At 40.0% G+C, this 23,425-nt stretch overlaps 1 protein-coding gene across 1 annotated transcript in view; it reads right to left on the bottom strand.

The window, feature by feature from the left end:
* Window positions 1-23,425, bottom strand: part of LOC105862812 (uncharacterized) — a 121,097-nt gene that overhangs the window by 34,653 nt on the left and 63,019 nt on the right. The window contains exons 19-27 of the mRNA XM_076005400.1: window positions 22,545-22,628; window positions 21,947-22,042; window positions 20,982-21,056; window positions 19,345-19,428; window positions 12,528-12,649; window positions 12,451-12,485; window positions 9,300-9,361; window positions 5,421-5,567; window positions 4,349-4,423 (exon numbers count right to left, since the gene is read on the bottom strand). Of these exons, the coding sequence (XP_075861515.1) occupies window positions 4,349-4,423; window positions 5,421-5,567; window positions 9,300-9,361; window positions 12,451-12,485; window positions 12,528-12,649; window positions 19,345-19,428; window positions 20,982-21,056; window positions 21,947-22,042; window positions 22,545-22,628 (780 nt within the window). The remainder of the gene's footprint in view (window positions 1-4,348; window positions 4,424-5,420; window positions 5,568-9,299; window positions 9,362-12,450; window positions 12,486-12,527; window positions 12,650-19,344; window positions 19,429-20,981; window positions 21,057-21,946; window positions 22,043-22,544; window positions 22,629-23,425) is intronic.

The raw sequence follows: 23,425 nt of genomic DNA, 5'->3' as shown, positions 1-23,425 counted from the left end.
TGGCTGTGCAGAAACTTTTTAATTTGATCAGATCCGATTTGTTTATTTTTCATGCTGCAGTGATTGTCTTGGGGGTCTTCCTCAAAAATTCTTTGCCTAGGCCAATGTTTGATAGGGTTTTCCCAACATCTTCTTCTGGCATTCTTAAGGTTTCATGCCTTAAGTTTAAGTCTGTTATCCATCTTGAGTGAATTTTTGTGAGAGGTGAGAGGTAGGGGTCCTGATTTGCTCTTCTGCATGTAGCTATCCAGTTTTCCCAGCACCATTTATTGAAGAGAGACTCTTTTCCACATTGTATATTTTTGTCAGCTTTATCAAAGATTATATTACTGTATACTGATGGTTTCATCTATGGTATGTCAGATCTATTCCAGATATCTATGCTTCTGTTCTTGTGCCAGTACCAGGCTGATTTAACTATTATTGCTTTATAGTACAGCTTGAAGTCAGGAAGACTGATGCCTCCTAGTTTGTTTTTTTGTTTAAGATTGCTTTGGCTATACAGGTTTTTTCTGGTTCCATACGAAGTGAAGAATTATTTTTTCTAGATCTGTAAAGAATGCTGATGGTATTTTGATGGGTCTACCCATCTGTAGATCACTTTAGGTGATCTTGACATTTTAACTATATTGATTCTACCAATCCATGAACAAGGTAGATTTTTCCATCTGTTTAAATCTTCTGCAATTTCTTTTTTTAGTGTTTCGTAGTTCTCCTTGTATAAATCTTTTGTATCTTTTGTTAAGTATACTCCTAGATATTTAAATTTCTTTGGGGCTATAGTAAAGGGTATTGTGTTTTTGATTTGAGTTTCTGCTTGATGGTTCTTGGCATATATGAAAGCTTCTGATTAGTATATATTTATTTTATAACCTGAAACTTTACCAAATTTGGTTATAAAGTCTAGGAGTCTCTTGGAAGAGTCCATGGGGTTTTCTAGGTATAATATCATATCATCAGCAAAGAGCGAGAGTTTGATTTCATCTGCCCCCACTTGAATGCCCTTAATACCCTCCTCCTGCCTGATTGCTATCGCTAGGACTTCAAGCACTATGTTGAATAGGAGAGGAGATAGTGGGCACCCTTGTCTAGTTCCGGATCGAAGGGGGAAATATTTCAATTTTTCTCTGTTTAGAATGATATTAGCAGTGGGTTTGTCTTAGATGGATTTGATAAGTTTAAGGTATGAGCCATCTATGCCTATTTTGTTAAGAGTTTTTATCTTAAAAGTGTGTTGGACCTTGTCAAATGCTCTTTCTGCATCTATTGACAGAATCATATGGTCTTTGTTCTTGATTTTATTTATGAAGTGAATTGCATTTATAGACTTGCGTATGTTGAACCATCCTTGCATCTCTGGAATAAAGCCCACCTGGTCATGATGAATTATATTTTTGATGTGCTGCTGAATTCTATTCGCTAAAATTGTATTTAGGATTTTTGCATCTGTATTCATGAGGGATATTGGTCTGTAATTTTCTTTTGTTGTGTCCTTTCCTGGCTTTGGTATCAAGGTGATATTGGCTTTGTAGAATGAGTTAGGAAGGATACCATCCTTCTCTATGGTGTGGAATAGTTTCTGTAGTATAGGTATGAGTTCATCTTTGTATGTTTGGTAGAACTCTGAAGTGCAGTCATCTGGCCCAGGACTTTTCTGTTTGGGCAGATTTTTAATTACTGCTTCAATTTCTGAGCTTGAGATTGGTCTGTTCAGGAATTCTATTGCCTCCTGCATGATCTTAGGGAGGTTGTATAAATCCAAGACTTTGTTCATTTCATCTTTGTTCTGTAGTTTTTGGGCATATAGTTTTTTATAATAGTCAAATATAATGTTTTGTATTTCTTTGGTATCTGTTGTGATCTCTCCTTTTTAATTTCTTATTAAGTTTATTACAGTCCTTTCCCTTTGGGTCCTTATCAATCTAGCAAGAGCATCATTGATTTTGTTTATCTTTTCAAAAAACCAGCTTCTGGTTTTGTTGATTTTTAGTATAGTTCTCTCGTTCTCCATTTCATTCAGTTCTGCTTTGATCTTTGTTATTTCTTGTCCTCTATTAGGATTGGAAATTGTTTGCTCTTCTTTTTCCAATTCCTTGAGCATATTCATTAGGTTGTCAATATCTAAGCTTTCTGTTTTTTTGGATGTGAGCGTTAATTGCTACTAGTTTTCTTCTCAGGTAAGCTTTTGCTGTGTCCCACAGGTTTTGGTAAGAGATATCACCGTTATCATTTTGTTCAAAGAAGTTCTCGATTTCCCTCTGGATTTCTTCCTTTACCCAATAATTTTTCAATAATAGATTGTTTAGTTTCCATGATTTTGTGAGGGGTTGAGTGTTTCTATAGGAATTGAACTATAGTTTTATACCATTATGGTCAGAGAAGATACAAGGTATAATTTCTATTTTCTTAAATTTTTTGAGATCTGATTTGCGGCCTAGGATGTGATCAATTTTGGAGTAGGATTCATGGGCTGCTGAAAAGAATGTAAATTCAAGTTTGTTTGGATTCATCATCTTTTGTGTTTGAGTCATAGACACATTTGAGGACTATATTTTAGAGCAGTTTGCTTAGACTAAGACAAAAGTTAGAGTGTATACTGTCAAAAAATGAAGCAAATTTACAGTTTACTTTGAAAGATACAGTGAGCAATTAGAATGAATGTATTTAACACATTGTTCTTTTCTAACATCAAGATGTGGCAACATTTATAGTTGTTCTTAAGTCTTTCCCTAGTGTGATTTCCCTAAAGTGGCATGTTTCTAATATTGCCTGGATTTGGAAAGCAAAGGGGGAAAACAAATCACAAATTTTTGTACTAAATGGTTTTAAATCATATGACAACTCATGCTGCAAATAGGATTGAGATAATACAACATTTTGATAATTGATTCTATCTCTCATTTTACAAACGGAAAAACTCAAAATCCAGGATGCTAGTTTTGACTTTCCTTTAATTTCCCTTGAGTCTTTTTTAGATGATCCAGAATTATTTATGTGATTGTGTTTTCTTATCTAGGCAACGAGAATGACATTATATATGTTGCTTATCCTTTGAGATTACTATAAAGAAAAAAACACTATTTGTAAAAGTCTTTAAAAAAATCACTATAGATGCCATGACTTGCTGAAGAACTCTGTCAAAAACAATACTTCAGGTTTCAGAATACTTTATCTCAAATCTTTCTTTCTGCTAACACTAGATATTTGTTTACTTATTTATTTATTTATGAGTTAGAGTCTCATTCTGTTGCCTGGGCTAGAGTGCCATGGCATCAGCCTAGCTCACAGAAACTTCAAACTCCTGGGCTCAAGCAATCCTCCTGCCTCAGCCTCCCAAGTAGCTGGGACTACAGACATGCGTCACCATGCCTGGCTAAAAATTTTTTTTTTTTTTTTTTTTTTTTTTTTTTTGCGACAGAGTCTCACTTTGTTGTCCAGGCTAGAGTGAGTGCCGTGGCGTCAGCCTAGCTCACAGCAACCTCAAACTCCTGGGCTTGAGTGATCCTTCTGCCTCAGCCTCCCGAGTAGCTGGGACTACAGGCATGCGCCACCATGCCCAGCTAATTTTTTATATATATATCAGTTGGCCAATTAATTTCTTTCTATTTATAGTAGAGACGGGGTCTCGCTCTTGCTCAGGCTGGTTTTGAACTCCTGACCTTGAGCAATCCGCCCGCCTCGGCCTCCCAAGAGCTAGGATTACAGGCGTGAGCCACAGCGCCCGGCCTAATATTTTTTATATATATATTTTAGTTGGCCAATTAATTTATTTCTATTTTTAGTAGAGACAGGGTCTCACTCTTGCTCAGGCTCGTTTCAAACTCCTGACCTTGAGCGATCCTCCCGCCTCGGCCTCCAGAGTGCTAGGATTACAGGCATGGGCCACCACGCCTGGCCAACGATAGATATTTGGATGAGTTGTCTTTTCACAATATTAAGAGTTTGTGATCAGAGAACAATATGATCTTCCAACAGAGGAATATTTAGCTTTCTGTTCTCTGTGGAATTCATGGTATAAGTCTAACACTTTATAGACACAGTAATTAGACAGTGAGCAAAGCACATCACTTTGCTCACCTATTTCTACTATATAATCAATGTATGGGTACATATATTGATGAACACAATCCATCGTTAATAAGTCTAATACCCCAAAACAAATGTATAACATTTTTTTGTCTCCTTGCATTTTCTAAAAATATCAAGTTAAATAAGTGCAGAAAATGAGATTTCAGGATAAACTGGATCCATTGTACAGAAAGGGTCAGGATAAAGTGCATCAGGAAATAGTAGCGCATAGTTCAGATTCCTGCCCACGCCTTGCTCCCCCAACCTTCATCAGACTCACTTTCCAATGCTGAGATGGAGGCTCTCGGGGGCTTCTCTTCATCATTGGATTCTTCAGAGTCCTCACTGCTGATAACTGTGCAAAAGAGCAAAATCCATTAAGAGTCTCAGGGTGTGACCAAGGAGTCCTCATAACGGGAATTCCCATAATAAGAGCACTAGGGGCTGGGTGTGGTGGCCCTTTCTTGTAATCCCAGCACTTTGGGAGGCCTGGGCAGGAGGCTGCCTTGAGGCCAGGAGTTTCAGACTTGTTGGACAACACAAGGAGACCCTATTTCTACAAAAAAATGTAAAAATTAGCCAGGCATGATGGTTCACACCTGTAGTCCCAGCTACCTGGGAGGCCAAGAGAAGAGGATTGTCTGAGCTCTGCAGTTTCGGTTTACAGTGAGGGATGATCGTGCCACTGCACTCCAGGGTGATAGAGGGAGACGTAGTTTCAAAATAAGAAAATAAATAAAAGATCACTAGGACAACCTGGGAAGCAAAGTGAACTCAAGGCCCTGGTCTCTTCCTTAAATGAATGTGACCTGAAGGTTGTTCCAGGTCTTAAACCAAAGGCTAATAAAATTTACACACAGAGGGCAGCTTTGCCCATCCACTGGCACTGTTCTCAGCCCCACCCTCATTCTACTGTGCCTTCACTCTCATTTTATTTCTGAACCTTCTCTTGGTTCTACCCATCTCCCCTGCTTCTGCCTCTGTCTCTGGCAGTGGCGTCTCTTTATACCTCTTGTTGTCTTGATGCGTTTCTTTCTTCAGCTCCTCTTGTGAATATCTTGGCTCCCTATTTTCCTTTTCTTTGACTCCTACCCTATGCCGATCCCTCTTCCTTCAGAAACAGCCTCTCCAACATCAAAACATATTACCTCCATTTTTGTCTTTTGTAATTTTCCAAATTCCTAAGGATTTTCTTCTGTTAAGCTGAGGCTCACTCTTGAGGTGCTGGCCCCTCCCCTTCCTGTCTCCATCCCAGGCTACCTGGACTGGCATGATGGGCCCTGATGAAGTGCCTGAGACGCTTACCTGGTAACCTGTAATTCACAGCTACAAACTTGTCCAGTCAGCCTTACCTATTATGTCAGAGGCCTGGTTATGGTTAGTTCTTGCTTGGGCTTGCTGCTCATCTCCTGAGTTAATAGATGTTTTTTTCTTCGTTTTATCCATCAGGTGCACAGGATAGGAATTACTTTGGAGTCCTTGGCTGGATTGCTCTGCCCCTGGGCCAAATTGTAAAGAACAAAGCATTTTCATTTGTCTCCTCAGTGTGCCCTTCACTGCCATTGATAACTCCCTCTCCCTCAATTTCACTGCTGCAAGAAAGCTTCACCCCCCACTCTCCTTTTCTTTCTGTTCCTCCACTTCATCCCTTCCTTCGTGTTCTCTTGACTGTGTTGTTTTAAACCTTTCCCTTTACCTATTCATCTCATCCTTTGATGACTAATTTTTTTTTTTCCTTTTTAAAAAATAAGAATCGTAGGATTGCTTGAAGCCAGGAGTTTGGCACCATCCTGGGTAACATAGTGAGACCCAATCTCTACAAAATATAAGAATAATTAGCTAGTTGTGTGGCTGAGGTTGAAAGATTGCTTGACCCAGGAATTCAGGGATGCAGCGAGCTATTATTTTTGTGCCACTGCACTCCAGCCTAGGTGATAGAGCAAGACCCTGTCTCTAAATAAACAAATAAAATAATATTGTAACATAAAAATTATAATTGCAGAATAACATTCAGGGGTAAAAGTGGGTTTTGAATGATCACAAAGGAAGCATATCACTTTGGTGAAGAAACAAGATTACCCCAATACCTCAGAAGCCTCATAGTGACACCTCCCACTTACTGTCCCTATAGCCTTGCTCAAAATCAACAACAATCTTATCTACCAATACCTGGTCTAATTTTGGCTGCTATGTAATTTATATAAATGGAATCATGCTCTCTTCTCTCTCTCTGTCACTCTGTCTTTCTCCATCTGTGTGTGTGTCTCTCTCTCTATTTGTATGCATGTATACACATGTGTCCCCAGAGGAAGCCACACCCCCATATTTATATATTTTTTCTTTAATATACCTGTGAAAGTCATCTACATGTATTTTGTATAATTATATTCACTGCTGTATAGTTTTCCATTATAGAAATAAGCCATGAAGTATTTATCCCTTTGCTGTTTCAAGTGTTTGGCTTTTATGGATAATGCTGCTATGAACATGCTTTTCTATGTGTTTTGATGAAGGCAATACACATTTCTGTTGGTTTCTGCTGAAGCATTTAATTGTTGAGCTCTAGGACATGCATATTTTCAACTTTGGAAGATTACACAAAACTGTTTCCAAAAGCATATGTGAAAAGAGATGTAAGAGAGAGAACATGGAAAGTTCAAGTAAGTAACGAAGTCTGGCGTGGTGGGAACACGACACGAGGGGGTGAGAGGCAAGTGACGGGCATGTGTGGTGCACGGCAGGCATCCTTCCATATACACAGCAAGCTGACCTAACGCTGGGGGCCACAAGCAGGCAGTGGGTTTGAACGGGAAAACCGTATGAACCGGTTGCTATTTTGAAAGGTCCGTCCAGCTGAAGTGCAGAGAATGGACTTAGGGGAGCAAGACTGAAGGACGAGGCCAGACGGGTGACGGGTCCCTGGTTTTAGTGAGAGTGATGGAGACCTGGACTGGGGTGACCATGCTGGGGATGCAGAGGAATGGGCAGGTTGGAGATATTTAAAGTTGGAATTAACAGACATGGCAAATAAAATGATGATTGTTTAAGTCACCAAGTTTTGGGATGGTTTGTGACATGACACAGCCATAGGGAACTGATACAGCCTCCAAGAGAAACATCCCTCTGGTCTTTGAATAATGGTCTTCAGGCACTTGGAGACATGGGCCTAGAGGACAGGTCTAAGCTGGAGATGCGTGTTTAGGGATCAGCAGGTGGGGACTGAGCCGAGGAGAGGATGAGATGCCCGAGGGGAGGCCTATTGCAACCTGAGGGGTCACAGGGGCCATTTTGATAATGACACACCTCGCCCTTCCCAACGGTAACAGGGACAACCCTGGGCCTCCTTTCCGGTGACGGTCCCCTCAATTCAGACAGCGTCATGATGTGTCTCCTCTCTCCCTCTCTGCGTGTCATGCTCTCCACCCATTTCTCATTCATTTTCCTTTAACTCAGTCTCTACATAGTTCTCCCCCATTTTTTCTTATTTCTTCCAATTTATTTCCCTCTGTATTTTCCACTATTCACACTCCTTTTCCCTACATTTTTTTTATAGTGCCTCTCAGGGTCAGAACTATGGTGAGGCAAAGTAGGTGCCTGGGGGTGTCTTAAATTTTGAGAACTCACTCAGCCTCAGGCGCTGAGAGTGAGATCCTTCTTCCATGCTGTGCCTTGGGGGCCTTATTGCCAAACTTGGTGTAGAGTCTGCAGTTTTCTACTTGGGGTTTCAGTAGAGCCATCTCAGTTATGTGTCCTACCTCCTGCTAGCCTGCCTTTGTTTCTTAATTTTTTTTTTTTTTTTAGACAGGCTCTGTCATCCAGGCTGGAGTGTGGTAGCGTAACCATACTACACTGTATCTTCAGACTCTTGGGCTCAAGTAATTCTCCCGCCTCAGCCTCCCAGAGTGCTAGGATTACAGGTGTGAACCACTGGGCACAGCCTGTTTCTTAATTATTAATGTTACTTCTGCATGACTCTCCTATATCACTTTTTGTCTGGCTTCATTTTCCTCATCTCAAACATTTCAGTTGTCATCACAAGTCTCCCTCAGGGCCATCATCTACCACGTAAAAATCCCTTGACTTGCAGTTCCCTCCTAAAAGCCCTTTACTGGGGTTTCATTCCTTGCAAATCTAAATAAGGCATCATCATGCATAATTTCCACATTTTTAATATGGCATAACTTCTGAAAAGTAACTTGCAACTTATTTCCATTCACCAACCCCACAACATGGCAATGATTGGATTCTATGTCAATTTCTCTAAAATCTGTCTCACTTATATACAGTTGACCTTAGAACAACACAGGTTTGAACTTTATAGTACGTGTTTGAACTGCACAACATGGGTTTGAACTACACAGGTCCACTTATATGCAGATTAGAGATAGAGATATATGCAGATAGAGATTATCTTTTATCTCTATCAACCATGAGAAGCAAGACCAACCCCTCCTCTTCTTCCTCTTTCTTAGCCTACTCAACATGAAGATGATGAGGATAAAGACCTTTATGATGATCTACTTCCACTTAGTGAATATATTTTTTCTGCCTTTTGATTGTATTAATAACGTTTTCTTTTGAGAGCTTTTTTCATTGTAGGAATACAGTACGTAATACATATAATATGCAAAATATGTGTTAATTGACTTGTTTATATTATTATTAAGGTTTCCAGTCAACAGTAGGCTATAAATAGTTACCTTTTGGGGGAGCTAAAAATTATGTGAAAATTTTTACTATACAGGGGATTGGTACCCCTAACCCCTACATAGTACAAGAGTCGACTGTACTATGTTAGTGGTCCCTAGCTGACCTCCTTATTGTACTCTTTCTTCTTCCATTCCCTACCCAGAGATACCCCTCCATTAAAGAAAGCAGCTCTCTTTTCCCCTTGCATCTCCTGCTATAAAGCAGCCTGAAGTTGTGCATGAAAGTTGTGTGTCTTGAGTGGGAGTACACAGTTTGTGTGAAAAAACAAAAGAAAGATTTTGCCCTCATAGGACAATAATGATATAATAAGAAAATTGGGGAGAGGCAGAGCAAGATGGCAGAATAAGACTCTCCAGCATTTGTCTTCCTGTGGAAATGTCAATGTGAACAAGTATCCATGAATGAAACTGAGGAGGATAACTTCACAAGAGCTGAGGAAACCAGATGAGAGACTATAGCACCTAGATGTAGCAGAAAAATAAGAAATAACACATTGAAAAATACAGGAAGAAAATTTTTACATTTTCTTTGCCAATCCTCTCGAAGGCACAGGCAGCATAATGTTGAGAGAGATATGGTATACCTGGGGAAAGGAGAAGGAAGTGAGCATCAGACTATATTCTGGACCTAAGTACCATCTCATCTTTAGTAAAACTCAGTGCCAGGGTGGCCCCCATGACCTCAGACTCTAGGCCAGTATTACAATCTGAACCTCCAAGCCCACCCTAGCCTCAGGATGAACCATACAGCCCCAAGATCCAGGCTAGTGCTACTGATTCAGTGTCCAGCTATTTCTACTACCAGTCTAGCCTCAGTGGTGCCAGGGTCCAGACTGGATTCAGTGAAAAACGAGACCCAGTGCCAGATCAGACTTTTCCCAGCCCCAGGCTGTCCCCAGCAGCCCAGAGCTTCAGGCCCACTTCACTTCCTGAAAGGTCTGCACCAGTGCTGAAGATCTCTGCAGAATCTCACCCAAGGCAAAACCCATCCATCACAGGCCTGTCCATCAGTTGTCCTAGGCACCAGGTAGTCTGCCTGAGGACCCCTGTAGGAAGCATGCCCTTGGATCATGCTAGATGGCCTTCCCAAAATCTCTGGATGGGGCGAATGGCTTTCCCAGACAAAGCCAGTCTACAAAGACTGGAATAAGTCCATACTTCCTCAAATGCACAGATATAAATGTAAGGCAACAACGAACAAGAAAAACCAAAGAGGCATAACACCACTAAAAGACCACAATATCTCTTGGTAGTTGACTTCAAAGCAATGGAAATATCAAACTGTCTCACAAAGAATTCAAAATAATTATTTTAGGGAATCTGAAGAAACTTCAAGAAAAATAGAGAAATGATTCACTGAAATCAGGAAGACAAGAAATGACCAAACGAGAAACCTAACAGACATACTGAAATTACAAAAAAATTAAACAGAAATTATGAAGGTGAAAAATGCAATAGATCAAATGAAAAATGCAGCAGAGGGCATCAACTGGAGACCTGATCATGCAAAAGAAAGAATTGGTGAACTCAAAGATATGTTATTTGAAAACATATAGTCAAAGAAGAAAAAAGAATGAAAAGGAATAAAAAAAAGCTTACAGGATTTGTGAGACACATCAAAAGAGCAAATATCCGAGTCATAGACATTCATAAAGGAGAAGAGAGAGACAAAGGGATTGAAAGGTTATTTGGATGGTGCTGGAGCCTATTCTTCTAAGTGAAGTATCACAAGAATGGAGAAACAAGCCCACATGTATTCACCATCAAATACATACTAATTCATCAACACTTATGTAAACATATGGAAGTAACATTCATTTGGTGATGGGCAGGTGGCAGCAGGGAGGTGGGGATGGGTAAATGAGCACCTAATGGGTGCACACTGTCTGGGATGGACATGCTTGCAGTTCTGACTTGGTCAGTGCAATGGTAATACATGTAATGTAAACATTTGTACCCCTGAAAAATTTGAAACAAAAATACACAAACAGCAGAAAAACAATTATACCAGATAATGTTCCAAATCTGGGGAAAGACATAAATTTCCAGATACAGGAATGTCAAAGATCTCCAATCAGTTTCAATCCAAACAAATCTACACTATGACATACTATAATAAAACTGTCAAGAATCAAGGACAAAGGATCCTGAAAATAGCAAGAGAAAAGAAACAAATAACATATAAGGGAGTTCCAATAAAGCTAGTATTGGATTTCTCAGCAAAAACCTTACAGACCGAGAAAGTGGGATAACATACGCAAAGTTCTAAAGGGAAAGCTGTATTTGGCAAAGCTGTCCTTTAGAAATGAAGTAGACATAGACTTTCCCAGACAAAAACTGAGATAATTAATTACCACCAGACCTGTCTTACAAGAAATGCTGAAAGGAGGTCTTTGTGCTGAAAAAAAATGATTGTTAATTAATAATGTAAAAACATAAGAAAGTATAAAACTACTGGTAAAATAAGTGCACAGTCAAAATACAGAGTAATCAATAGTTATGGTGGTATATAACTTACATATATTTTGAATATGAAGGTTAAAAGATAAAAATTAAAAATAAAAATAGCTACAATAATTTGATGAGGGATGTGCAGTATAAAAATATGTAAATTGTGACATCAAAAATTAAAAATGAAGTAGAGTAAAAGTGCAGAATTTTTGTATGTGGTCATGTTTAAGTTATTATAAGCTGAAAATAGCCTGTTATAACTATAAGATGTTTTTTATAAGCTTCAAGGTAATCACAAACTAACTCATAGTAAATATACAAAAGATACAAAGAAATCAAGGCTTAGCAGCAGAGAAAAATCACCTAATCACAAAGAAAGGCAGCAAGACAGGAAGAAAGGAAAAAAAAAACCTACAAAACAACCAGAAAATAATTAACAAAATGGCAGTAGTAATTACTTATCTATCAATAATTACCATACATTTAAATGGATTAAATTCTCTAATCAACAGACATAGAATGGCTGAATGAATTAAAAATAATTACCCAAATATATGTAGTCTACAAGAGACTCTTTGGACAGAGAGTCTCTCTCTCTCTCTATCCAAAGAGTCTCTTGAGGACACACATAGATGGAAAGTGAAAAGAGGGAAAAAGATATTCTATGCAAACTTAAACCATAGAAAGATGAAGTAGCTATACTTACATCAGGTGATACAAAATTCAAATCAAGTAGTATAAATGAAAATAAAAAAGGTCATTATATAATGATGAAGAGGTCAATTCATCAAGATGATATAATGATTACAAATGTAAATACATTCAACACCAAAGTAACTAAATATATAAAGCAAATAGATCTGAAGGAAAAATTGACTATAATACAATTATAGTAAGGACCTTCAACACCTTGCTTTCAGAAGGAACAGATCATCCAGGCAGAAAATCAACAAGAAAACATTGGACTTAAACTACACTTTAGACACCAAATGGACTTAATAACCATATACAGAAGATTTTATCCAATAGCAGAAAAATATACATTCTTTTCTTTTTAAAGGCTGGTCAAGTGAAGCAGTGGGAGTGGAGAAGGAACAAAGGAATTTGTAACTGGTTGTGATCAATTAGTTTTAAACACCACTGCACTTGGATCAACCCCTTCTGCCTAATCGAACATAAAACATTCTGCAGGATAGATCATATGTTAAGTCACAAAACAAACCTTAAAAAAGTCAAGAAATTTGAAATTATGTCCAAATTTCATCCCCAGAGATTGTCACAAATGGCAGATTAGGGATGACTTCCTGGCTCTCTGCTCTTAGAGTGGGAGGTGAAGAAGGCAGCCTGAATCACTGGAGTGGGTAGTCTTCCCACAGGATTGGCTTCACGGAATTGCAGGGAAGCTTCAAGGGGCAGCAGTGCTGGGAAAAGGAAGAAAGTGACTCAGTGGATTTACTATGAATTTCCAAGAATCCGAGTGGTACAACAGGGATTGGAGTGCAAGCTGGCCGTGCTCAGCGGCCAGCCAAATGGCTGTGTGATCCCTCTCACAGGGGGACGACTTCTCCTTCACCGCCCTCCACACCCATGCAAGCAGGGAAGTGCCTGAAGACAGCGTGAAGAGGTAACATGGATAGGCAGGCAGGTTGGAGAGGAGGCAGGAGTGGAAAGTAATTTGAAATCTCCAGGGCATGGTGCAAGGTCACCTTTGCTGGGAGATCTATAAACGCCAGTGTCTTATGCCTCGCTTGTGAAGGGACAGAAAAGTGAGACAGATTGTTCATTTGACTGAGTTGTCTGGTAGAATTGGGTGGCCCAAGCGCTGCAGGGGAGGGAGCGGAAGAGGGAGCGAGCGCCACCCTCCACAGATCCTCCCCAGGGGTCTCCAGTGGCCCAAGCCCTGCTGCCAGGGATGCGCAGAAAGTTTTCACCCCTCGGTGGAACTTGTCTGTGGACCCTAGCCGCTTGAGCTCTGCCATAGAAAGGGCGGAAGAGGGGATGGGCTCCCGGGGGTCTCCAGTGGCCCTGCTGCCAGGGACACGCAGAAAGTTTTCACCTCTCGGCAGAAACTTGTCCCTGGACCCTAGCTGCTTGAGCTCTGCCGTAGAAGGGGTGGAAGAGGGGACAAGCGTCATCCTCCACAGATCTTCCCCAGGGGTCTGAAGTGGCCCAAGTTCCGCTGGTGACACACGGAAAAGGGATAGTTTTCACCCTTCAGCGGAGCCTCCCAGTGGTCCCCGGCAGCTCAAGTGCTGTTGGTGAGGGAGCAGAAGAGGGAAGGAGTTCGCTCCTTGGTGAAGCCTCCTGGCAGATCCCAGTGTCTCAAGTCCCACCAGAGAGGGGAGGGAAGAGGGAGAGAGTTGCTCCCCAGGTGGTGTCCCCTGGTGAGGTCAGGCAGTTCCCCATCCCACCCACCTCCTATGCTTTGCTCCTAATGAATAGAACCCACCCTAACAGGGTGGAAATAGCAAAGAGAGTGATTTTCCAACTCTGACGTGGGACAACTGTACCCCCAGCACATTCTGGGGTTTTGAGATAGATGCTTCTCTCCAAAACTACAGACTCTACCCCCGGGCAGAGTAGTGAAACAAACCATTATTCGAGCTGAAACCAGAGGCTAGTCTTCTATCTCCTACTGCTTAGTATCCATTGCTGGCCTGTTTTTCACCAAAGGCCCAGACCCCTCCCTGAAAGGGTTTAGTAACAGCCTCTCTAGACTGATACCCAAGCTGAGATACGAGCCCATATCCTGGAGGTGACCTGGAAGACAGGGTCTTCAGCCAAAGGATCAGGCCCCAGCCCTGGAAACATGCAGTAATGAGAGAGTCCGCTTTTAGGACTAAGGCCCACCTGGATTGCAGAAGGTCCTTGTCTGCGACCAGACCACTGGTATCCCGTAGCATAGGGCCTGACCCCTCGTATGCAGGAGCAGAGTTGCCAAACAGGTCGCTCTCTGTTCTGTGTCCCTCAGTGCCCCTGGGCAGGGCCTCTTCAACAGACCTGATCCTTTTATTTCACACCATCCAGAGAAACTCCATCCTTGGAGGGATGGAGTAAAAAGAGTGGATGCCCTACTACAGTGAGTAAGTTTGGATCATCTGTTAAGAGCAGAATACAAGGGCTTATCCTTGGTATCCAGGCAGTTGCCAAATTATAGACTTGAGTTCTAAGAAGGAGAATCTCAACAAGAATCCCTAACAATTGCACCAAAAGACACTTTCCAAGAGGAGCTGCCACATATATGCAGCAAATGATCTTTGGATAACTTTTAGTAGCTCCCCTCTAGCCACAGATCAAACAACCTCTGAAGTACAATCTCTTAAGCTTGCTGATCTGTTGCTTATCTCACCCCAACTAAATAAGTAACAGGGCCCAAGGATCCCCTGGGAGAGGCACAGCACTCACCAAAAGCTGAGGGTCCTGTTTACCACATTTAAGGGTTTAGAGCTCATTACATAGGTATTGGAAAAGCTGGATAACTGACCTCCCCTCGCAAACCACAAGCAACAAAAAGAGTGAATAACCTCATAGCTCATCAGAGTGCCTCTCTCTTCATACAAGTAGTTGATAGGGGAATCATGCTCACAAGAGGGATTTAACTCCGGGGAGTCTAAGCAACGGTTCCAATCTCACTAATCTCTATTAAAAGATGGTGAAGACAACAGGTCAAAGATAACTCAACAGGCTCAGACTCCTCTAAGACAGTACAGGTCCATAGCACATGTGCACAGATCTGCCAAGGATCATCCCTCCAAAATTCCAGATTCTAGCTCATTATCCAGTCCCTGCACCTCCAATCCTCAATAAAGCGCCCAGATGAGAAAGAACCAGCGAAAGTTTACAGGAAACATGAAGGAGCAGAGAGAAAAGTCACCTCCAAAGCAAAATACTCATTCTCCATCATCTGACACCAACTTACATGATATGAGTAAACTGACAGAGGAATATTTCCAAATATGGATTGCTACAAAACTAAATGGAATTGAAGAGAAAATAGAATCACAACATAAGATAAACCATAAGAACAATACAGGAAATGAATGAAAGATTCTCCAAAGAAATTGAGACTATCAAGAAAAACCAAACGGAAATTCTGGCAATGAAGGAAACAATCAAGGATTTTTAGAATTCAGTGGAAAGCCTGAAGAACAGGATGTACCATGCAGAGGAAAGAATCTCAGAACTTGAAGATTATGCCTATGCTCTAAGCAAATCAGAGGAAGAAAGGAAACACAGAAACAAGAGATAAGACCAAAGTTTACAGGAAGTGTGGGTTTATGTTAAAAAGCCGAATCTCAGAGTGATTGGGATTCCAGAAGGGAGGGGGAGAGGAACGCTCACAAGGGCTGGAAAACTTATTTCACGGAATACTGGAGGAAAATATGCCAGGCTGGCCAGAAATCTTGATATCCAAATACAAGAAGCACACAGAACTCCTGGGAGACTCAATGTGAAAAGGCAATCACCTGGCCATGTGGTTTTTAGGCTGACCAAAGTAAACGTGAAAGAAACAATTCTCCGTGCAGCAAGACAAAAGCAGCAAATGACCTATAAAGGTAAACCTATCAGACTAACAGCAGAATTCTCATCTGAAACCTTACAAGCCAGGAGGGAGTGGGTGCCTATCCTTAATCTTCTAAAACAGAACAAAGCTCAACCTAGAATTCTTTACCTGGCAAAATTAAGTTTCATCTATGAGGGAGAAATAAAGTCCTTCTCAGACAAACAATCACTGAAAGAATTTGCAAAGACCAGACCATCCCTACAGGAAGTTCTCAGACCCGCATTTCTAACCAAACAGGGCAGTAGACACTCTTCCAAGTAAAATTGTCAAAGAATTAGACTTTAGATCTCGAACTACATGATGGCTCCAGGAGTAAAACAAAGCAACAAGACTCCACCCAACAATATGAATGGTAATCTTCCTTCAATTTCAATCCTTTCAATAAATGTAAATGGCTTAAACTGTCCTCCGAAGAGACACAGACTGGCAGTAGATAAAAATTCACAAGCTTAGTATCTGCTGTCCACAGGAAACACATCTAACCCACAAAGATGCCTACTGGCTGAAGGTCAAGGGATGGAAAACTATTATCCAGTCAAATGGGAGTCAAAAGAAAGTTCGGTTAACTATACTATTTGCAGATAATATAAGCTTTAAAATAGCAAAAGTAAAAAAGGATAAAGATGGCCATTATATAATGGTGAAAGGAAGATCCAAAAAGAAGATTTAACAATTCTTAATATCTATGCACCCAATATAGGAGCACCTAATTACTTAAAGCAAAACTTGTCTAATCTAAACACCTTGTTACCTGACACTGCCATAGCAGTAGGGGACTTCAACACTCCATTGAATGATCTTGATTGATCCTCCAAACAGAAAATAAGCAAAGAAAGTTTCAGGTTATAAAATCAATATACACAAATCAGAAGCATTCATATATGCCAAGAACCATCAAGCAGAAACTCAAATCAAAAACACAATACCCTTTACTATAGCCCCAAAGAAAAATAAACATCTAGGAATATACCTAATGAAAGATACAACAGATGTATACAAGGAGAACTAAAAAACCCTAAAAAAAGAAATTGCAGAACATTTAAACAGATGGAATGTAACGTTTGGGGGATGGACACTCTTGAAGTTCTTACTCGAGGGGGGAGGGAGGCATGGAAAAATATGTAACCTTAACACTTGTACCCCCATAATACGCTAAAATAAAAAAAAAATAAACAGATGGAAAAATCTACCTTGTTCATGGATAGGTAGAATCAATATAGTTAAAATGTCAAGATCACCTAAAGTGATCTACAGAATCAATGCAATCCCCATTAAAATACCATCAGCATTCTTTACAGATCTAGAAAAAATAATTCTTCACTTCGTATGGAACCAGAAAATACTCGTATAGCCAAAGCAATCTTAAATAAAAAGAACAAACTGGAAGGCTTCACTCTTCCTGACTTCAAACTGTACTATAAAGCAATAACAGTTAAATCAGCCTGGTAATGGCACAAAAACAGAAGCATGGATATCTGGAATAGATCTGAGATATCAGAGATTAAACCATCAGTATACGGTAATCTAATTTTGATAAAGCTGACAAAAATATACAATGTGGAAAAGAATCTCTCTTCAATAAATGGTGCTGGGAAAATTGGATAGCTACATGCAGAAGAGCAAATCAGGATCCCTATCTCTCACCTCTCACAAAAATTCACTCAAGATGGATAACAGACTTAAACTTAAGGCATGAAACCTTAAGAATCCTAGAAGAAGATGTTGGGAAAACCCTATCAGACATTGGTCTAGGCAAAGAATTTTTGAGGAAGACCCCCAAGGCAATCACTGCAGCATGAAAAATAAACAAATGGGATCTGATCAAATTAAAAAGTTTCTGCACAGCCAAGGAAACCCATCAATAGAGCAAGTAGACAACCCACAGAGTGGGAGAAAATATTTGCTCTCTACACCTCTGATAAAGGCCTAATAACAAGAATCTATCTAGAACTTAAAAGAATTAATAAGAAAAAATCAAATAATCCCATTGAGAAATGGGCGACGGAAATGAACAGAAACTTCTCCAAAGAAGACAGAATAATGGCCTGCATACATATAAAGAAATGCTCAACTTCTCTAATTATTAGAGAAATGCAAATCAAAACCACAATGAGATATCACCTAACCCAATTAGAATGGCCTATATCAAGAAATCCCAAAACAACAAATGCTGGTGAGGATGCGGAGAGACAGGAACACTCCTACACTGCTGGTGGGACTGCAAATTAGTGCAACCTTTGTGGAAAAGAATTTGGAGATACCTCAAACAGCTAGAAATAGAAATACCATTCAACCCTGGAATAGCATTGTTGGGCATCTACCCCAAAGAGCATAATACATTCTATTATAAAGACATCTGCACCTGAATGTTCATAGCAGCACAATTCACTATTGCACAGTCATGGAAACAACCCAAGTACCCATCAATTCATGAGTGAATAATTAAAATGTGGTATATGCTCACAATGGAATATTACTCAATTCTAAGAAATGACAGTGAGCTAGCACCATTTATGCTATCCTGAATCAAGCTCAAGCCCGTTATCCAAAGTGAGGCGACACAAGACATGCAAAATGGGCTCTACATCTACTCGCCATCAAATTGGTACTGACTAATTAAAACTATGGTTCTCAAATGGTGGTAATGTTCACCAGGGATTGGGGGGCTGGGGAGAGACCTAATCTTAGGGATGTGGCGAGCATTTTAGAGGGGAAGGGCAAAATTCTAACTCTTCTTAGGGAGATGCAAAGATATAAAATGTAACCAAAATGTCAAAAAACAAACAAACAACAAAAAAACACTTTTTATCTGGTGGTGGGCAGGCGGGAGGGGGGATGAGGAGAGGGCATATATCTACGTAATGTGTGCGGTGAGGATTGGACACACTTGGATCTCTGGCATGTCGTGGGAAGGGAGGGGGGCAGGGGCAATATTTGTAACCCTAACAATATTTGTATCCCCATAATATGATGAACTATAAGGAAGAAAAAAAATTCATCTCCAGTGTTCATCTCTACTTTGTTTTGGCTCTCTGTCTTCTTGCACCACATAATATTTCTTCTTTTATGAAAAGTCACAGGTAAGCTAAATAACTATAATTTTGGTTTTGGTGTAGTTGACCTGAAGTCATTTTTCTCATAAATAATTAAATAGCAGCAGAAATTATTTTTTGGAGATTTTCAAAGCTTTTTTCTAATGACAATATTAGCAATCGATAGAGGAATACTGTACTTACAGTGCTCTATCAAATATAAAGTGTGGTGGTAGAGAATAAGTACATTATTCCAACTCTTAAGAATTATTAAATATAATAGTGTGCAGGAAAAAATACTGTAATTTTACTAAAATATTTTTGTTATATTATCAATATATAATTTAATTAGTTCGATCCAATTAAACAATGGTTTATAATGCCCTCCTGACACCTACCATTTCCCAATAGGGCTAGTGAGGTTAAATGCACAAAATGGTGCCCTATAAGTTTATAATTCATCGGGAAAACAGAGCTCTGTGATTTTTTAGTCCAGGAATTGCAACTCCAGTATTCTTACCTGGTGCATTCTGGGGTCCTGAGCAAGTGCTTGCTTGGGTGTCCTGTCCCTCAATTGATTTGAGAAGGTAATCGATATAGGACACTGCACAAAAGAATAGGATTATTTAGAGGTCTCAATGTGTGAATAGTGTGAAAAGACATTCCCCAATAATAAAATTTGGAAAAACCTTGAAATTCCATGCAAGTCTTGGACTGCACCCAGGTCAAGCTGGTCTTCTCTTCTAAGTTACCTGCCTTGTAGGTGAGTGATGCTCCATTCCTGTCCCCACAGGCAGAGAAAATTCACTGGCAAAGGGCAACTTTGCTGACCTTTGCTTTCCTGCACTGCTCTCTGTTACTTCTCACCCCTTCTCCTGTCATTCCACCTTTCCTTCATCTCTGCCTCTGTTTTCTGCACAAGGAGACTTTGAAGACCTTGTGCTGAAGGTGTTGAGCTGCTTCTACCCCCAGCCATCCAGGTGCCTCCCTGAACTGCTTACAAGGCTGAGAAATCACCTTCTTTTGTGTTTGAGCCATAGACACATTTGAGGACCACATTTCAGAGCAGTTTGCTTACACCAAGATAAAAGTTAGAGTGTGCACTGTCTAGAAAATGAAGCAAATTTATATTTTACTTTGAAGGAAGATACAGTGAGCACTTAGAATGAATGTATTTAACACATTGTTCTTTTGTAACATCAAGATGAGGCAACATTTGTGTTTGTTCCTATGTTTTTTCCTAGTGTGCTTTCCCTAAAGTGGCATGTTTCTAATATTCTCTGGATCTAGAAAGTAAAAAGGGAAACAAATCACCAATTTATATGCTTAAGGGGTATAAATCATACAGTAACTCATGTTGCAAATAGGATTGAGATATTACAACATTTTGATATTGTTTGTCTCTCTCATTTTACAAAGGAAAAAACTGAGAATCCTGGATGCTAGTCTTGTCTTTCCTTTAATTTCCATGAGTCTTTGTAGATGACCTTGAAACATTTATGTGATTGTGTTTTCTTATCTAGGCAGCAAGGACAACACTGTCTATCCTGCCTACCCTTTGAGGTTACTGTAAAGAGAAAATATACTATTTGCAAAGGTGTATTGAAAAATCACTACTATATATGCCATGACTTGTTCGTAAAAGAGGAACAATACTTCATGTGTGAGAATACTTTATCTCAAGTCTTTCTTTCTGCTAACACCAGATATTTGGATGAATTGTCTTTTCACACTATTCAGTTTGTGATCAGGTGACAACATGATCTTCTAATGAGGAGTATTTAGCTTTTTGTTCTCTATAGAAATCATGGTATAAATCTAACTCCTTAGAAGCATAGTAACTAACCAGTTTTTTTTTTAACTCACCACTTTGCTAGCCTATTTCTACTATATAATCAATGTATGGGTATATATATTGATTAACAGAATCCATCAATTAATATGCTTAATCCTCAAAAACAAATTTGTAACAAATTTTTGCCTCTTTGCATTTCCCAGAAGGGTCAAGTTAAATAAGTGCAGAGAATGAGATTCCAGGATATACTGGATTCATTATATCGAAAGGGCTCAGAATAAAGTGCATCAGGAAATAGCAACTCATAGTTCAGATTCCCGCAGCCCGAGCCTTGCTCCCCCAACCTTCCTCATCAGGCTCACTTTCCAGTGCTGACAGGGGGGCTCCCAGGGGCTCGTCTCCGTCGTTGGATTCTTCAGAGTCCTCATTGGTGATGACTGTGCAAAGGAGCAAAACCCATTCAGAGTCTCAGAGTATGACCAAGGAGTCCACATAACAGGAATTCCCATAATAAGAGCACTAGGGGCCGGGTGTGGTAGCCCTTGCTTGTAATTCCAGCACTTTGGGAGGCCCAGGCAGGAGGCTTCCTTGAAGCCAGGGGCTTGAGACCAGCCTGGGCAACATAGGGAAGACTCTGTCTCTGCAAAAAATGTAAAAATTAGCTGGGTGTGGTGGTGCATGCCTATATTTCTAGCTACTCAAGAAGTTGAGGCTGAGGTGGGAGGATCATCTGAGCCCAGGAGTTTGAGGTTACAGTGAGCTATGATCGCCTCTGCACAAAAAGCCTTGGTAATAGAGGGAGACCCAGTCTCAAAAGAAAAAATATCACTAGGAAGACTTGGGGAGCAAAGTTAATTGAAGACCCTGTTCTCTTCCTTGAATGAATATGACCTGCAGGGTATTCTAGGTCTTTAACCAAAAGCTGATAAAATTTACACACGGAGGGCAGCTTTGCCCATCTACTGGCACTGTTCTCACCCCAACTCTTATTCTACTTTTCCTTTACTCTCATTTTATTTCTTACCCCTGACTATTACTTGAGCCTAAAGTTGAGAAAATTTCATCCCCTGGATCATTTCTTCTTTGTCTTGGCTTTCTGTCCTTTATACCAAATTATCTTTCCTCCTTTATGAAAAATCACAATGTAAGCCAACTATTTAACTATAATATGGGTTTGGGTGTAGTTGATCTGAAGTCATTTTTTTCCCCATCGCTAATTAAATACCAGCACAAATTATTCTTTGAAGGCTTCCTAAACTTGTGACCACCAGCCCCTAACCTCGCCTCAGGAACTCTTTTATTCTATTTATGTGAGTGAAGAATAAACCTGTACTGCAGTTGGGGCATTGAACAATCTGGGCCCTGAGTGGTCTTTTCCTTTTGCGGATACAACAAGTAGATGTGTTTCCAATATTCACAGGATCTGGAAAGAAAAGGAAAATAAATCCATTAAATTATAATTAAAAGGATTATAAACCTTCTGACTACTTACATTGTAGACAGGATTTAGATTACAAAGATGCTCTATTGATGGACAGAAAGATAGAGGAATCCTGTGCTGACAGTGCTCCATGAGATATAAAGGGTGGGGGTAGAGAATAAGAACATTATTCCAGCTTTTTAGCATTAATATACATGATAGTGTGTAGTTAAACAGATTGTCATTTTACTCACATGATTTTGCTAGATTTTCAATGTATGATTCAATTGGACCCATCTAATCAAAGAATAGTTTATAATGCCTTCCTGACACCTTCCATTTCCCAATAGGGCCAGTGAGGCTAAATGAAGAAAGTGATACCCTGGACGTTACAGAAGCAAGGCATATGGAGAATGTTCAGAGTACAATTCATCAGGTAAACAGAGCTCTGTATTTGGATTTTAGATAGCCTGTGCAGGAGGGGCTGCAACTCTAATATTCTTACCTGGCGTATTCTGGGGTTGTGAGCAAGTAGCTTCTTGGGTTTCCTCTCTCTCAGGTGATTTTGAAGATCCATATTCCTTGATCACTGCACAAAAGAATAGAATTCCTTAGGCATCTCAGTGTGCGACCAAGGGAATTTCCTAATATGAAAACTTGGAAAAACCTTGAAATTCCATGCAAGTCTTGGACTGCACCCAGGTCAAGCTGGTCTTCCCTTCTAAGTTACCTGCCTTGTAGGTGACTGATGCTCCATTCCTGTCCCCACAGGCAGAGAAAATTCACTGGCAAGGGTCAACTTTGCTTTGCTGACCTTTGCTTTCCTGCACTGCTCTCTGTTACTTCTCACCCCTTCTCCTGTCATTCCACATTTCCTTCATCTCTGCCTCTGTTTTCTGTACAAGGAGACCTTGAAGATCTTGTTTTGAAGGTTTTGAGCTTCTTCTACCCCCAGCCATCCAGGTGCCTCCCTGAACTGCTTACAAGGCTGAGAAATCACCTTCTTTTGTGTTTGAGCCATAGACACATCTGAGGACCACATTTTAGAGCAGTTTGCTTACACCAAGATAAAAGTTAGAGTGTGCACTGTCTAGAAAATGAAGCAAATTTATATTTTACTTTGAAGGAAGATACAGTGAGCACTTAGAATGAATGTATTTAACACATTGTTCTTTTGTAACATCAAGATGAGGCAACATTTGTATTTATTTTAGGTCTTTCCCTAGTGTTTTCCCTAAAGTGGCATGTTTCTAATATTTCTCTGGATCTAGAAAGTAAAAGAGGAAAACAAATCACCAATTTGTATGCTAAAGAGCTATAAATCATATGGCAACTCATGCTGCATACAGAATTAAGGTAATACAACATTTTGATAATTGTTTCTAT

Source organism: Microcebus murinus, chromosome 8 (assembly GCF_040939455.1).
Source record: "Microcebus murinus isolate Inina chromosome 8, M.murinus_Inina_mat1.0, whole genome shotgun sequence".
In the NCBI taxonomy this organism is placed as follows: domain Eukaryota; kingdom Metazoa; phylum Chordata; class Mammalia; order Primates; family Cheirogaleidae; genus Microcebus; species Microcebus murinus.
This window is presented reverse-complemented; position numbering and strand designations above follow the sequence as displayed.